Below are 16,408 nucleotides of genomic sequence, written 5' to 3' on the forward strand. Positions count from 1 at the left end.
CACATCTGCAAGCGGATGATACCCAGCATTTCTTCCTGCAAACTCAAGGAAAAACATCAAAAAATTTAGAAGCAAAACAAATGGCATCCTCATGCACTCACCTTGATGATCTCAACCTTGAGCTCTCACTTGCACCACCAAATGCCCAGACAAGGGCTCCTCCAACTCCTGTCTTCCCAAACTCCACATATCATCACGGTACGGCCTCAAACTTTGCTGAGATAATACCGAACTTTTCTGAGGCAATGCCGAACAGAGCAGCGCTGCTGGGAGGCATGATTGGTAACAAGCTCACACCGACAGATCATCTGCATGTGGCACAGAGGTCTGACAAGGCAGCGGTGGAGGAGTCCCACAATTTAACTGTACTCCACGCGGTCTCGGCTACCAATTTGGGCATGCGATTGCTGGCGAGGACACGGGAGTGTGCCGCGATGAGCGAGGAAATAGCTTCCTTGAAGGCTATGGTGGCGGACTTGCAGAAGCGGCTCTATTGTGCCAATCAGCACGTGGAAGCACTGCAGAGAAAAAATGAGGACCATGTGGAGCTGCTGCAGATTCTGCAAGTAAGAGAAAACAGAGGCATGCCATGAAGATGAAGATGAAGATGAAGAAGTTGTTTTTATTTTTAATTTACTTGAATGTTTTTTTTTTTTGTTTTTTTTTTTGTTTTAAACTTTTTATCTTTTTGATTGCAATGTTTGAATAAAAATGTGTTTTTAACACTCAGAAATAAACTAACTAACCACACCACGTAAATAAATAAACTAACCTAATAAAACAAAAAAAAACATAAAAGAAAACCAAGAAGTTCCAAATTGAATTTTTTTTAAATTTTTGTTTTTTGTTTTGGTTATTATTATTTACAACTAACTGACCACACAAAGAAAAAAAAACAACAAAGAAGTTCCAAATTGCAATTTACAAGGAAAAATAAAAACCCAAATTTCAAATTTCAAAATTTTTTTTTATATTTATTATTATTGTTTTTAAAACACACAAATATACAAGCAACTCACGGATGACCAGTTAAGGGCCTCAGAAAACACAGCCAGGGGATCCGGGAAGGTTGGAGGGGTCACAATGGTCCCGCTTAAAACCCAAACTTCTTAGACACCGAAGGTGTCGCCTAAAGAACTCCTAGACACTGTATTGACGGAAGTGCTCACTGGAGTTACCATAAGTCAGCTTATATGAAAAATCTTTTTAAATTTTTAAATTTTTTTTAAAAAAGAAACAGAAATTTAAAATAATAACAAGTAAAGAGAAAGGATTGAAATGCTCCCCCTTGAAGCGATTAGGTCGAGCATGGATGCACTTGGAGGTCGCGACTTCTCCCACTACTCCACACTTCCTATCTTTGAAGTTGCCATCTCTCTCCATTTTTATTGAGCTATTTACATTGCTAAAACAAACACACACAAAAACTTGAAACGGAATTAAAGGATTACGAAATATAAAAAAAAACTAAAAATGAAAGGGAAAAATCAACACAAGTCCAATTCCATGCTTCAAAGCAACAAGCACCAATGGGTTGTGTAAGCTGGGACTTAAACCCAGTTCTCTTGCTTGTTGGGCAATTGTCCTTTTCTGTTGGACTACAAACACAACTTGTCCATTAATGTCATTAACTTTAAAACTTGAAATTGTCTAGTTAAGAAAAAAAAATAAAGTAGGAAAGCCAAATAGAATCAAACAATGTTACCGATCCCCGGCAACGGCGCCAAAAACTTGTTGCGTAGATTTAGCTCCACCAAAATGGATTAAGCTGCATCCTCAACTTGTGATACTCGCAAGTGCACGAACCGTTGGTAGTATAGCATATGTAAGTGCGAGGTCGATTCCACAGGGATTGGTGATTGAATGATCCAATTTAGTTTCCCTACACAAAATAGAAACAAAAACAAAGAACATAAAACAAGGAAGAAAGAAATAAGTAACTCAAGCAAATAAGTTCCCAAGTTCAATTTAGATTAATGGATTGATTCTAGCTAAAGTATGATTAAGCCATGGTGTGTGGTCATAACCTTGTGTTCCTAATTCCCTAATTTGATCATTTGTTGTCTAACCTAAAATTAAGCATTAGGAACCCATTAAGCATAGAAGAACATTTTAAACAACCAAGTATGTATCTAATCCCTGTTGTCGAATGTCCATACATACTCTTCCTATTCATAGTTCAATTCGAATTAAAGCATGGTGTATACTCTTAATTCAAACCAAGATAGCTAACATGCAAGCCTAAATGGTGATCAATCATTCAAACTAGCATATTAACTTATAAGCATAATGAATAAGAACAAAAACCATAATTGAAACTTGGAAACTAATTCAACTTGAAAACTTAAGAAAAGAATTTACATAACAAAGAAAAATAAATTACAACTAAGAAAACATTAAGGAAACTAAGAGAACTTTGAGGAAGAAAGGAAGTGTTTGAGAACTTTGAGGAGGGAGAAGAAAGTGTTTGGGAACTTTAGAGAATTTTGGAAGAACATGTGTTTGAGAGCTTTGAGGATTTTGGAAGGGAATGTGTTTAATACATGGGGAATTTGGAAGAGAGTGTTTGAGAACTTGGAGGATTTGGAGAAGAAAGTAGAGAGGTGTTTTGAGAGCTTTGTGGATTTTGGAAGAGAGTGTTTAGGAACTTTGAGAATTTGGAAGAGAGTGGTTGAGAACTTGGAGGATGTTTGTGAACTTGGAGAATTTGAGAACTTAGGGAAGGAAGAGAAATGTGTTTGTGAAGTGTTTGAGACATGGAGACTTTTGGAAAAGAAGGGAAGTAGAGAGATGTTTGAGAACTTTGAGGATTTTGGAAGAACATGTGTTTGAAAGCTTTAGAGAATTAGAAGAAGAGAAAGGAAAAGTGTTTGATATTTAGTACAAAGAAAATTTAATAGAATGATCTTATTACAACAATTGAGAACTACAAAGGGAAACTAAGAGAATTTGAGGGAGAGAAGGGAAGGGAGCTCTAGAGAAGTGTTTGAGAGCTCCCCCCCCTTGGGGTGTTTTTACAAGCTTGGGAAACCTCACTATATATAGGCCTAAGGAAGCTGAAAATCTGAATTAAGTATGGCTAATGCATACAACACTTGTTTTATAAAATCTGAAATGGTTGATGCACTTCACTAATGCATACAACACTTCCATTATAAAATCTGAAATGGTTGATGCACTTCACTAATAAATCCCACCAGCAGCCCTAGCTCATCTTCATGTCACCATGACCAAGCTTCCAACCAGAAATAATAGCTCATCCTGAGGTCAGCATGACCAGCAACTTCAAGGGCTTACGAATTGGGCTTCCCTTAAGCAAATTAAGACTTTAAGCACTCAAACTTGAAGTTCAGAATGTCTTCTTTCCAGCCATATATCATTTGGGCCAATCCAAGGTCGGAGGAGGAAGTTAAGGCCAAAACAAATTGCTAACTCATTTTGCGCGCTGATAAAATCCATCCTGAGCATGGCTCTGTGTTTGCTAGGTAACAGACTCCATATTTATCCAATGGGGCTGAATTTTGGATATGTTATATTACACACCCATTGGAACAACTTTCATGAAGAATGTGGCCTCATCCGAGCTATGTAGGTTGCTGAAACAAAGCTTGCAATATGACCTACGAAACTGGGCTGGCAGGGGACTGTAGCCAAAATTGAGTTTGTCTTTAAGCTCTTCATCCATTCATCCAAATTAGGCCCTAACATGCATGGATTGCATCATTTACTATCCAAAGCCCTCATTATTACCTAAAGCTCAATGAACTGAAAGATAAACACAAAAAGGATTAAAAGCACAAGTTTAACTCAAAAACATAACCAAATCATAAGCTAGAAGGGTACAAAATGATATGTAAATATGCACCGATCAAAAGCAGCTGTAAGTTTTTGCTCCGAGATAAGACCCAAAACTCAAACAGCATCATGCTTTTGAATAAAGTATGTGTCGTAATTACAAATATCATGTATGATTTTTTGGAACAAATGTGGCTGCATTCAATATCTCTCTCGAAACTTATATTCAGGATATAACGAATTTGGGATAAAGTAATCCTCCAAGAGATTCTTACCCCGAGACTCCCTACGTCTGTCTACATTCGGGGCATGATGAAGGTGTTGCCTTGATTGATTAAGCATACACACCACTGCTGCAAGCATTTGTTCCTCTTCTTCATCGGCGTCCTAATCTTCTTCAGCACGTCTACGCCAGATTTCTTCCCTTTGTTTCTGTTGCCTCTCCAACACCCTCCTCAAGTTTGACATTGAGAGTAGAAAGTGTTTTGTAAAATCTGAGAAATGAAGGAATAGATAAGAGATGGTGTGAGAGGTATGAGTTGATGGTGTAGTTTTATAGAGGGATTCAGAAGATAGAGATGACACGTGGCACAAATTTAGAGGGTGAAAATCTTATCTGAAATATGAGATTATAATTTTTTAAACATATCTGAAAATCTTATCTGACATGGGACACGTGGCACAATTTTAGAGGGTGAAAATCTTATCTAAAATCTGAGATTAGAATTTTAAAAAAAATATTTGAAAATCTTATTTGACATGGGACACGTGACACAATTTTATAGGGTGAAAATCTTATCTGAAATCTGATATTATAATTTTTTTTAATGAATATCCGAAAATTTTATCTAGAATAAGATACATGGCAACCGAGATTCTCATCCGAAAATCTTTTCTGAAAAATAATGGACATGTGACAACCAAAAATCTTATCCGAAAATTTAATTACAAAAAATTATCAAAATTAATTGTTTAAAGTATAAAAAAATAGGAAATAAAGTACAATGAATAGTATTTGCCTTAGACTTGCCCTAGACTTAGCCCTCATGGGTGGAACCACAAATGGCAAGGCTGACACTATTTACATGAATAGTGGCAGCCCTTGCTTACCCTTGCCCTAGACTTATAGCCCTTATGGGTGGAGATGCTCTAAGAGCATGTCCAGCCTTGAGCCAAGACTGGGCAAAAGGCCCCCAAGGCAGCCCAAGAGAGCTCCAGCGGGAGAGAAATAGCCCGGGCAAATGGTGGGTCCCATCAAACTGGGCAAGCCCACGGGCAGATCTTGCCTGGGCTGCAGCTCGAAGGCGCTGACGTCAGCGCTGATGTCAGCGAGTAAAAAAAATTCAAAAAAATCCAAAAAATTTTCAATTTTTTTTTTTAAAAATACCAAAAAATTATAGATATTTTCCCTATAAATACATAACAATTTTATTCACTTTCTAAATTGTTTATATTTTGTTGCATAATCTTTTTTTTTCTTGCCCTTGCCCTAGCCTTCCAAGGGTGGAACCAACTAAGGCAAGGCTAACACTATTCACATGAATAGTGGCAGCCCTTGCCTTGCCTTAGCCTTCATGGGTGGACATGCTCTAAGGGTCGGTGTTGGCAGACAAGCTTCACCATCATTTTCCTTATCTTCTTTATGTGGGCTCCACCATATTCTGTACAACATGAAAATTAATAAATAATAAGGGAAATGAAGTTAGCAGCCTTGTAGGACGGGAATTTGACCATTCTCTTGTCTAATAATAATAAGCCAAGAATTGACTGAAATCTAGCAGTTTAAAAGCACCTTCACTTGATGAAAAATTAAAAACCAGACTTCAAAACTTGATCAAAAACTTGAGCTAATTTCCAAACATAAGAAACTAAAGATGGCAAATGCTGCTTCTTCAGCCCATATCCCAGAGGTGGTGCTTGGCTCCTCCGTTGGCCCCAAGAGCATGCCTGTGCTTGGCTTTGGCACAGCAGCTGACAACATACAGCCTAATCTGTTGAAAACAGCAGTTCTTGAGGCCATCAAGCTTGGCTACAGGCACTTTGATACAGCTGCCATTTATGGCTCAGAGCAGACTCTGGGTGAAGCTATAAAAGAAGCACTTAAGCTTGGCCTTGTTGCTTCCAGAGACCAACTCTTCATCACTTCAAAGTTATGGAGCAATGATGCTCACCCTCATCTTGTCATTCCTGCTCTCAAGAAATCACTTGAGTGAATCTCAAAATCTCACAATCTATTTTTGTTTTTTGTTTTTTTTTTTCAAGCAATTGGAATTTTGGGGTGAGTGGTTTTGTTTGATTATATGATTATGTGTGCAGAAATCTTCAATTGGAGTATCTTGACCTGTATCTCATCCACATGCCCATCAGTTCCAAGCCAGGAAAATTGATGGTTGGAAAATTGGTATCCCCACCAGTTGACCTTATGCCCCTGGACTTCATGGGTGTGTGGGCAGCCATGGAAAAATCTCAGAGACTTGGCCTCACCAAATCAATTGGAGTCAGCAATTTCTCCAGCAAAAAGATTGAAACTTTACTCTCTTTTGCTACCATTCCTCCTTCAGTTAATCAAGTAAGTCCATTTTCTTTCTATACATGCTTTGGTTTCTTTTCTTTTCTTTTCTTTTTCCAAATAAACAAAATTCATTAATTTGGGAGTCTATGTGTAAATATAGGTGGAGATGAGCCCATTCTGGCAACAGAAGAAGCTAAGAGACTTCTGCAAGGACAATGGTATAGTTGTGACCGCGTTCTCTCCTTTGGGTGCCATGGGAACCGGCTGGGGTACCAATCATGTTTTGGAAAGCAAAGTGCTTCAGGATATAGCAGAGGCTCGAGGAAAAACAATTGCTCAGGTTCTGTCACATTTTTTATCTTTTATTCTTGAGATCATTCTGTCACATTTTGCCACATTAATTGTTATATAGCAAAACACAAAGTGTCATATTATTTTTCATTCAAAATTAGGAGTAGATATAACCCATTAATTATTTTCAAGTATATACATTTTGGGCATGGCTTCAATTCAAACAAACAATTTGTAACTGTGTGTTGGAACTTAAACTTTGGCAGGTTTGCATTAGATGGGTGTACCAGGCAGGGGCAACTCTTGCTGTTAAGAGCTACAACAAGGAGAGGTTGAAGCAGAATCTGCAGGTGTTTGACTGGGAGCTATCAGAGGATGACCTTAACAAGATCAATCAAATCCCACAGCACAAAATGATGTTGAAAGAAGAACTGGTTTCGGCTGATGGATCATCATCACCGTACAAATCCGTTGAAGAATTATGGGATGGAGAGATTTAGGCCTGAAATGAAAACCAATCCTTGTGTAACATGTTTTGTGTGCGTCCAAAAATAAAGGCGCCTTTTAGTCATTTCCAGGAAAACCTAGCCGCTCTCTCCCTAGGAAGGAAAAACCCAAGGTTTGAAGACTTGGCCGCCACCTCCTTTTGGGGTGGGTGGCCTCTGCGTTTCCCCCTCCCTCCCCCTCTGCCCTGCCTCCATCTCGCCTCTCTCTTCTCCTCTCGTCCCTGCCCATTTCCTTCCTTGTTTCCAGTCCGCTCCTCCCCTCCCTCCCCTCCTCTCTCCTTGGTTTTCTTTTCCTCTTCCTATTCTCTTGCTGTGACTTTTGGTTTTCGGTGGCTTGGGTGGTTTATCCCTGTAGCCGATGTGGTTGCTCTGTTGTTTCAGTTTGTGTTGTCGGCGCTTTGTATTTTGTTTGTTTCTTTTGCAGATCTGAGATTTGAGATTCATGCTGGATATCTACTCCAGATGTGTTGATTTGGTGACAAATGAGGTGACCGAGCGTGCCTTTTGTGCTGTTTGTGCTTCAATCCGTTGGTGGTGTTCATCAATAATCTCTTCTTGTATTTTACTTGTAGGAGCCTCAAGTGTCGATGTCAGTGTACTCCCTCCTATCTTTTCAAGATAAAGTTTTTTAATTTTTTCAAGATAACTCTATCCATTAGGCTCTGTTTGGTGTGCTGGACTGAATTGTATATATTCAATTAAAATGGACATGAGTCCAGTCTGTTGTTTGGTGAGCTTAAAATGCATTATGGACTGGACATGGCTCTTAGGGCATGTTTGGTAGGCCTCACTGGACTGGACTGTGTTAATTAGCACTTAAAACCCATGTTTGGTGAAAGGAGGGACTAACTTAAATGAGACTAAATAGCCCAACAGTACAAAAAACGCCTCACTCGCTCGTGCAATCTAGCGAGCCTGAAATTTGGTTCTCAAAATAGCGAGCTCGCTAAACATAACACGCGAGTCCGAGCCAACGCCTCTCTCTCTCTCTCTCTCGTTTCCTTCAACATCGAATCTGCTCTTCTTCAAAGTTGTACTCAGGCAAGTTTTTTTTATCTCTTCCTTCACATATCTCCCTTCACTCTGTCTGCAAAACCCTGTAGCTCTCCACTCTCATTCTCTTCCAATTCCCTTTCGTCTTTAACTCAGAAAATGAAAACGGAGATGCTTTAGAAGATGCGTAGTTCGATAGCAGCAGTGGGTCTTCTTCTCAAGGCAGTCTCCAACAAGAACAACGCTTGTTATCCATTTTACTGCAGCAGTGGGCCTTAGAAGATGTCTTTCAGCTGCTTCCGCTGATCGGAGCCGAGCGCGGCCATCATTCTGGTAATGGGCAAAGAAGAAGAAAGGGATCAATAAGATCCCAATTGTGTTCTGGGCATTTTGGTGTTTTTTAATTTTAATTTTGTGGTGTGGTAATTGGTTTGTGAAAAGTTGTGGTGTGGGGCTAATTGGGTTTATTCTGTTTTTCTCTTTGGAAATTTGGAAAGAAAGACAGAGCAGAGAGAGAGGAAGGCAGAGATGGGAAAGAAAGGCAGAGCGAGAGAGAGAGAGAGAGAGAGAGGAAGGAAGAGGAAAGAAGAGAGAATGGTTTTTTTTTTTTTTCTTTTGAAATTTTTTTTTTATAATTTAATAATTTATATAATTTTTTTTTTACACATCAGCCCCAATTAAATATCCCTAATTAAATTTAAATATTTTTCAAGTCAAAATCCCCAATTAAATTTAAATATTACAATAATTATTTTTTAGTCCGACACAACACCAAACATAGGTCTTCACTATTTTTACAATCCAGCTTCTTAGTCCGACACAATACCAAACGTAGGTCAGTACTTAATCCAACTTAGGCCAATCCGAGCTAATCCAAGACAGTCCCAGGACTTAGTCCAGTCCATGACAGTCCGCCGTACCAAACGACCCCTTAGACACCAATCCAGAATAACAAGGGACTCCAAACCCATCAATAGACATGGGTTTACAATGAATCTGAGCGCCTCGTCTCCCTCCGCCTCCTTCGCATCGTCTGTACTTTGTTATCCAGTGATTTGCCTTCTTCTCTCTTCTATCCTCTCTCTCCTCTCTCCTCTCATCTCCTTTCTCTCCTCGCATCGTCTGTACTGTTGTGATTTTTGCATCGAATTTTCAGTTTTTTATATAAAAATTGATATTTATTATTATCTTGATATGAGATTGGGTAACGGTTAGATCTTGATAAAAGTCTCTGTTTGGATTCGATGCCATGGGTTCTCTTTTCGGTTTGGTATTGTGAAATTTTTTGTTTTTTCCTTGTCTCAAAAATTGGGAATTGTTATTACTCAGAGGCTACAATCGGCAACAATGGCAGCTCTTGTTATTGGGTGGTTCTTGTAAAAAGTTGGGCCTCTTTCTTCAATCTCCCCCAAAAAGTTAAAAATTTTCATTTGGTTCCAGTTTGAAAAAGAAATAACTCTACATGCATCAGAGATCCCTCTCGCATTCAATGTCTGATCCAGTCCATTGTTTGGTGCAAAAGTGAACTGCACTAGACTTAAAATCCCAGCCAATCCAATCCAATCCAATACTTACAAGTTAATCCTAACCAGTCCAGGCCAGCCTACCAAATGAGGCCTTAAGGGCTCGTTTGGTACACCGTATTAGACTCTGTATAGGAGTAAATAGTCTATGTCAGGTGTTTTGGTGTCAACTTGTATTATTTAATTACATGACTATTTTATACAGGTTGGGCTTTTAATACTCTCCTTACCTGACTAACTAATACAGCTCACACACCCTGGTTTAGATAATACACGCTTAATTATATGGCTAGGGAAAAATAACACACCTTCACTTGAAAAATCATACGATATTTTCATCTTCTTCTCCACAGGTTATTCTCTTCACTCTTCTCCATGTTTCCATCTCTCTCTCATACTCTTTTCAATATGCTTCTTCTCTCTTCTTCTGTGTTAATCTTCTCTTTTTCTTTATTGATTTATTATATTTCCTCTTTTATTAATTTTTTTGTGAAAATTAGGTTATGAGTTTTTCCTTTTTGACTGTTTTTTTATAATCAAAACCCATAAGAATTAGAACAATACATGAGTGACCTTGCTGCCCAAACTTGATTGGTTGTTCCAATCATCAATTTAATGTAGTCTTGTTAATCATGCTTTCGTTGTTTCGGTGGGAAAGGTTGTGGAAGGTTAAATATGTGCACTAGATATACCTTGCATGCATAAGTGGGTTTGAGGCGCTCTTCGTGTTCGTCTTTTGTGGTGGAATGTCTGAACAGCATAGTGTATTCTGAACTTACTCTATTTGCACACAAAGGAATTGATGAGGACTCAAATTGAAGCCCTTACGAACTTATGCAACTTATATAAATTCTCTAGTTGCTTCTCAGTATCATCCTCTTGAAGAATTGATTACAAAAGCAAATTTGGAATTTTGTAATTTCTACAGAGAGGATTTACTCTCATATCTGTATGATCAATTACAGGTTAGATTAGTTTGTGTAATTTTATCTTATAGATCTTGGCAAAAAGAAATTTTAAAAAAAAATCTTGTCATATGAACCTTATCTAAAAAAATTCATGTCATTTGAATTTCAATTTCCACTTAAATTATCAAAATTTTTTTTTTTTTAAATTGTCTGATTCGATGTTATCCGTAACAACACCAAACACAGTATAACTTAGTGAGACTATTTATCCAGAACAACACCAAACGCCTTATAATATTATGGATAAACAGTCAGTACTCTTCGAAACTAATTAATATTATCCGACAAAAATTAATCAGTACAGTCCGATGTACCAAACGAGCCCTAAGAGTAGGAAACAAAATGTGGAATACTCAAACCAAATGTAGTCCATTACCAACAAATAAAGCAAGCCCAACATAAAAATACAAATCCAAATAAACAATAAAAACCCATGAAACATTTATACAAGCTATGGTCTGTGTCTTTTTCTCTCCTAGCTATATTAGTTATATATACAAGATTTATCACAAAAGAGAGGTTGGTGGGCTTTAAAGACATCAAAGCATCAGTTGAAAAAATCAGCCAATATTAATAGAAAATAACTCCTATTAATAAAGACAATTTAAGGCAATTATTGAAATATTAAATATATATATATATATATATATTTAAAATAAACATACCAATTTCAACAATCCCCCACTTGTTTATTTTAGAAATAAATTCATTAAGCAACATATTATAAGACTGTGCATAAGTAGAGGTGTTTTTCAACTTAAACCTTTAGATAGTGACGGAGCTTCATAATATACAAGAGTAACATATAGTTTTGAACTCTATCTTAAACAACACCACACACACAACCCTACTAAGGTGAACTCTATCATATTGGCGAGTCCTTACTTAGTTAGAATTTTGGTTACTTACCAATTATTATTTAGTCCTATTGTAATAGAGATTTATTTTCTTTTGTAATTTAAATTTATTTCCTATTTTATTTAGGGTTGTACTTTTTTATAAATACCTCCATATTAGATAAGAATAAGAATATGAGCATATTTGAATATTTACCCTACTTTGTTTGACTCATCATCCGGGTGCATCCGAATTTGATGATAACTAGACCGTAAGTCTAATTTAGAAAATATGGTGACCCTCTTGAGTTCATCCAATAGCTCATCAATGATAGGAATAGGAAACCAGTCTTTTATAGTGGCTGCATTAAGAGCCATGTAATTGACACATTACCTCCAATAGCTATCTGGAGATAGGGATATCTGTAGGGGCGCATATTTACTCACGTGGTGCCTGGGATTGAGGGAATCTGGTGGTTGACTTGACGGTGCGGGGGTAGGGCGGCTGGTATGTGGTACAAATCCGAGAATTGGGCAATGAGTTCGAGTATTTCAGAGGGAGGGGTGGGTTGTTCAACTGGTGTGTTAGTTGAAATTGGTATAAGCTTGCTAAAGAGTTTAATGTTGCGATATGACATTTCGCTACCAACTCCACTATCTGAATTTAGATGCATTGCATGGAGAATACCCAGTTATATTTTTCTTTCGATACAAGCGATATCTGAGAAGAAGAAAATTGAAAACAATACATCATGAGCCATGAATGCAATTGCACCAAGCAGTGAAAATGAAAAGGTGAAATTTCCCAAACTGTCAAATGATTCATAGTTAAATGAAACGCTGTGAAGGTTAATGAATATGAATGGTACAGCCAGAGTGGAAATACGGACTAAGACTGAAATAAACCAACACACCTCATACTTCAAAGTTTTGACGAAGCAGTCAAAGGTGTTTAAAACCCCTTCTCTTTTTTTAAACATTTAAGGCCCTGGTCATACTGTGGCAATTAACAGTAGAGGTGGGCTTGGGAACAAGGCCCATCAAGCTATAATGATGGTAACAGGAAGAATTTTGAAGGTGAAAGTAAGTGTATAATCTTGAACCTGTACCAAAAGCTGATGAATTGTCCCTTGTGTGGTGAGATGTTCTCCTGAAGCTGTGTAGAGGTGTTACACAAAAGAGAGGTCGAGAGCCAGACTCAGTTTGTGAGCAATTGAAGGGTGGAGAAAACTGAATGTAGGCCCCTAAGTCCACAAAAATGTGAATTGGGGTATTGTGACAGGAGCCGTCTAATCGCATTGTCCAAGGAAAGGTCGCACCGGTGATGGAGTATATAGTAAATGTGGTGTCTTGGGGTTCTTTAGTATGAAGGAAGTCATGAAATTTCACTGAGTCATCTTCGGCAGTGGTGGCATCAATCAAAGCCACGATGGGTTTCACACAGCGGTGGCCTGGCCTGTACTTTTCGTTACAATTGTAACAGAGCCCTTTGGCTCGCCGGTCTTGTGCCTCTGCCTAAGTAAGGCTGCGTTGTGCCAGCGGACCAAGTGGTGGGTTGGGGACGGTAAGGGAAGTGATGGAGGTGGGAATGTGAGGTTAAGAGCTGGGAAGAGCAGCCAGGGTTTGAATTTGTGTATCTTCTATAGGTTTTGAGTAATGGAAGGTATAAGAGCGTGCACCAGAGTGCAGTGATCAACAAAGTTGAGCCAAGGTTGTCATTAACAATGTTCTACGGCCCCAAAAAGGACACAGTGATTGGTCGAATTGAGGATTTGATTGACGAGGAACACCCTCCATTGTATCGGAGCTATAAGTACGCAGAGTTTTTTGAAGAATTCTACAAGCAAGAAGGGAAAAGAAGGTTGGTGAAGGAAGCTTTTTGAGTTGCGCAATTGATAATGGCCATGAATCAATGAACCTTTTCACAATGTTTATTCTTTGAGCATCGATTTTTAAACACTTTTGTAGTTCCATTTGAATTAAGTTGGTCAGTTCTTGTTTCTTCTTCTTTGGTTTTTTGGATCAAATGCAGTTGGAAATACAAATGACTTCATTACGTAGGACGTGCTTATGAAATATGAACCAGAAAAGAATCTCTAATGGGCCACAAGTATCACTACCAAAAAAAAAATGTATTGCTAAATACAGCCTAAATTTGGTCTCTACACCCAGCATTAAAAAAAAATTAATGCTAGTGATAAAATGTCATCAACTTGGATTTTTTTTTACTAGATTTTCAGACTGTAAAGAAAATTTATCATCAACTTTAATTATTTTTTTTCACTAAATTTGCTCTCTACACCCTATAGTCATCAACTTTGATTATTTTTTGGGAGATTCACTATTATAACCAACATAGGAGCCCAAATATTAAAAAATAAAACCCTATATGAAATGGACTTTAGAAACACACTCAAAGCCCATTTACAACATAACAAAAAGACTTTGAATTTCTTTTAAATTACAAAACTGTCATTGATTTCTTAAAACAAACTCAGCCCCAAAACCTCATAAAAAAGCCCAAAACACTCAATAGGGCATCAAAGTAATTTAATAATCAAAATTAAATGCAATAGGGCTAGCTGTCATTTTGTGGATTTTTTTGGGGTTTATTTATAGAAATTAAATTGTGTAGGGTTTATCTATATTTTTAGTGCTAAGAATGAGTATAAGACTAAATATCTCCTTTTTTTTCACTAAATTTGGTCTCTACACCCTATAGTCATCAACTTTGACTTTTTTCACCAAATTTTCAAACAAAAATGCAAAGTAGTGACATGTGTAAAATGTTCAAGTGATCGTTTGTCTTTGTAGCTATTATAATCGAATATTTTGACTTTCATTAATGATATTTCTATCGTTTGAAAAAATGAATGTTCATGTGAATTTAACGACTTGGAAAAACATGACTTTTTATCATTTCTTAATAAGGGAGTTGCGAGTTGCAGAATGAATGACGTTAGCAGCGTCGTAGGAGGAAAGTTGAATTGAACATTCTCTTGTCTAATTAGAACCCAAAAATTGACTGAAATCGCAGTTTAAAAGCACCTTCACTTGATGAAAAATTAAAGACCAAACTTGAATACTCTGATAAAAAAAACTTCAGATAATTTCCAAAGAGAAGGAACTAAAGATGGCAAATCCTGCTTCTTCAGCCCAAATCCCAGAGGTAGTGCTTGGCTCCTCCACTGGCCCCAAGAGCATGCCTGTGATTGCCTTTGGCACAGCAGCTAATAACTTACAGCCTATTCAGTTGAAAACAGCAGTTCTTGAGGCCATCAAGCTTGGTTACAGGCACTTTGATACAGCTGCCGTTTATGGCTCAGAGCAGCCTCTGGGTGAAGCTATCAAAGAAGCACTTAAGCTTGGCCTTGTTGCTTCCAGAGACCAACTCTTCATCACTTCAAAGCTATGGAGCAATGATGCTCACCCACATCTTGTCATTCCTTCCCTCAAGAAATCACTTGAGTGAGTCTCACAATCTAATTTGGTTTTTCATTTTTTCTTTTCTTTTCTTTCAAGCAATTGGAATTTTTGGGTGAGTGGTTTTGTTTGATCATATAATTTTGTGTGCAGGAATCTTCAATTGGAGTACCTTGACCTGTATCTCATCCACTGGCCCATCAGTGCCAAGCCAGGAAAATTTGTGTTCCCACTAGTTGACGTTGTGCCAATGGACTTCAAGGGTGTGTGGGCAGCCATGGAAGAATCTCAGAAACTTGGCCTCACCAAATCAATTGGAGTCAGCAATTTCACTTGCAAAAAGATTGAAACTTTACTCTCTCATGCTACCATTCCTCCCTCAGTCAATCAAGTAAGTTTATTTTCTTTCTATATATACATATATGCATGGTTTGGTTTTTTTTCTTTTTTAAATTTATAAAAATGAACAACCTTTCATTAATTTTGGAGTCTATGTGTAAATATAGGTGGAGATGAGCCCATTCTGGCAACAGAAGAAGCTAAGAGACTTCTGCAAGGCCAATGGTATAGTTGTGACTGCCTTCTCTCCTTTGGGTGCCAAGGGAACCAGCTGGGGATCCAATCATGTTATGGACAGCAAAGTGCTTCAGGATATAGCAGAGGCTCGGGGAAAAACAGTTGCTCAGGTTCTGTCACATTTGTATTGTTTATTTTCTTGAGAATCTTTCTGTCACAATAATTGCTATATATTATATTTCAGTCAAAATTAGGAGCAGAACCCATTAATTATTTTCAAGTATAACAAACAACTTGTGACTCAGTGTGTTGGTACTTAAACTTGGGCAGGTTTGTATTAGATGGGTGTACCAGGCAGGGGCAACTCTTGCTGTTAAGAGCTACAACAAGGAGAGGTTGAAGCAGAATCTGCAGGTGTTTGACTGGGAGCTATCAGAAGATGACCTTCACAAGATCAATCAAATCCCACAGCACAAAATGGTTACCAGGGAAGAACTGGTTTCGGCTGACGGACCATACAAATCCCTCGAAGAATTCTGGGATGGAGAGATTTAGGCCCGAAATGAAAACCAACCCTTGTTACGTTTTTTTGTGCAAGTTCATCCAAATAAAGCCGCCAGGGCCCATCTCCTAATAGAATATTTTCTCTCTTATGTTTCCGTCACCGAACTTTTGTTTTTCTTTTTCTTTTATTGTGTTTTATAATCTATTTTCACATACCCCATCATTAGTTTCCTTGGTTTGAATAAAATTATAATACTTGGTAGGAAGGACGGCCCTCCACTATATATTTTTTAGTCGTCATAATTATTGATTAATTTATAGAAACCAAATAAAAAAGAAATAGATTTGATCATTTTAACCTTCTGGAAAGTGGTTTAACAGTATCCTACACTAGCCCACCATGTCTGATTTCTTCTTGAGAAAGACCATGGAGTTTGGATCATCTTTTGACAAAGAGAGAACAATGAAAAATAAAAAATAAATCTGGTTAGTCCACAAGTTGAACTCTGTTTAGAGACTTTTCCTATTGAGCTTCCACAGT

General features: G+C 37.8%; 2 protein-coding genes and 1 long non-coding RNA gene across 4 annotated transcripts; 2 read left to right on the forward strand and 1 right to left on the reverse strand.

Moving 5' to 3' along the window:
* Positions 1 to 5,573: 5,573 nt before the first annotated feature.
* LOC110755809 (non-functional NADPH-dependent codeinone reductase 2-like) lies at positions 5,574 to 7,846 on the forward strand. Of its 2 annotated transcripts, XR_002526539.2 has the most exons (5): positions 5,574 to 6,004; positions 6,112 to 6,364; positions 6,468 to 6,647; positions 6,865 to 7,591; positions 7,677 to 7,846. XR_002526539.2 is itself a non-coding variant. In XM_021957095.2 (4 exons), exons 1-4 carry the CDS (start codon positions 5,670 to 5,672, stop codon positions 7,096 to 7,098), a joined length of 1,002 nt encoding a protein of 333 aa, XP_021812787.1. In that variant the 5' UTR covers positions 5,574 to 5,669; the 3' UTR covers positions 7,099 to 7,846. The 2 variants fall into 2 exon arrangements, 1 of the variants encoding a protein (XP_021812787.1); XM_021957095.2 differs by having other exon boundaries at positions 6,865 to 7,846.
* LOC148297796 (uncharacterized) lies at positions 7,437 to 9,206 on the reverse strand. Its single transcript, XR_015830126.1, has 2 exons — positions 9,026 to 9,206; positions 7,437 to 7,867 (listed from the first exon to the last, which is right to left on the reverse strand). It is a non-coding gene; the product is annotated as an uncharacterized LOC148297796 (long non-coding RNA).
* A 5,276-nt stretch (positions 9,207 to 14,482) lies between these two features.
* Positions 14,483 to 16,151, forward strand: LOC110755803 (non-functional NADPH-dependent codeinone reductase 2-like). The gene is made up of 4 exons (XM_021957088.2): positions 14,483 to 14,892; positions 15,001 to 15,238; positions 15,354 to 15,533; positions 15,694 to 16,151. Exons 1-4 carry the CDS (start codon positions 14,558 to 14,560, stop codon positions 15,916 to 15,918), a joined length of 978 nt encoding a protein of 325 aa, XP_021812780.1. The 5' UTR covers positions 14,483 to 14,557; the 3' UTR covers positions 15,919 to 16,151.
* Positions 16,152 to 16,408: the final 257 nt, after the last annotated feature.

The sequence above is a fragment of the Prunus avium genome, chromosome 1 (assembly GCF_965620075.1).
Source record: "Prunus avium chromosome 1, drPruAviu1.hap1.1, whole genome shotgun sequence".
Taxonomy (NCBI): Eukaryota; Viridiplantae; Streptophyta; class Magnoliopsida; order Rosales; family Rosaceae; genus Prunus; species Prunus avium.

Bases quoted from the DNA above. Each gene is read 5' to 3' on its own strand.
- LOC110755809 (XM_021957095.2), top strand. From the start codon at position 5,670: ATGGCAAATGCTGCTTCTTCAGCCCATATCCCAGAGGTGGTGCTTGGC. The intron at 6,365-6,467 runs GTAAGTCCATTT...GTGTAAATATAG, and splicing joins TTCCTCCTTCAGTTAATCAA to GTGGAGATGAGCCCATTCTG. The intron at 6,648-6,864 runs GTTCTGTCACAT...AAACTTTGGCAG, and splicing joins GAGGAAAAACAATTGCTCAG to GTTTGCATTAGATGGGTGTA.
- LOC110755803 (XM_021957088.2), top strand. From the start codon at position 14,558: ATGGCAAATCCTGCTTCTTCAGCCCAAATCCCAGAGGTAGTGCTTGGC. The intron at 14,893-15,000 runs GTGAGTCTCACA...TTTTGTGTGCAG, and splicing joins TCCCTCAAGAAATCACTTGA to GAATCTTCAATTGGAGTACC. The intron at 15,534-15,693 runs GTTCTGTCACAT...AAACTTGGGCAG, and splicing joins GGGGAAAAACAGTTGCTCAG to GTTTGTATTAGATGGGTGTA.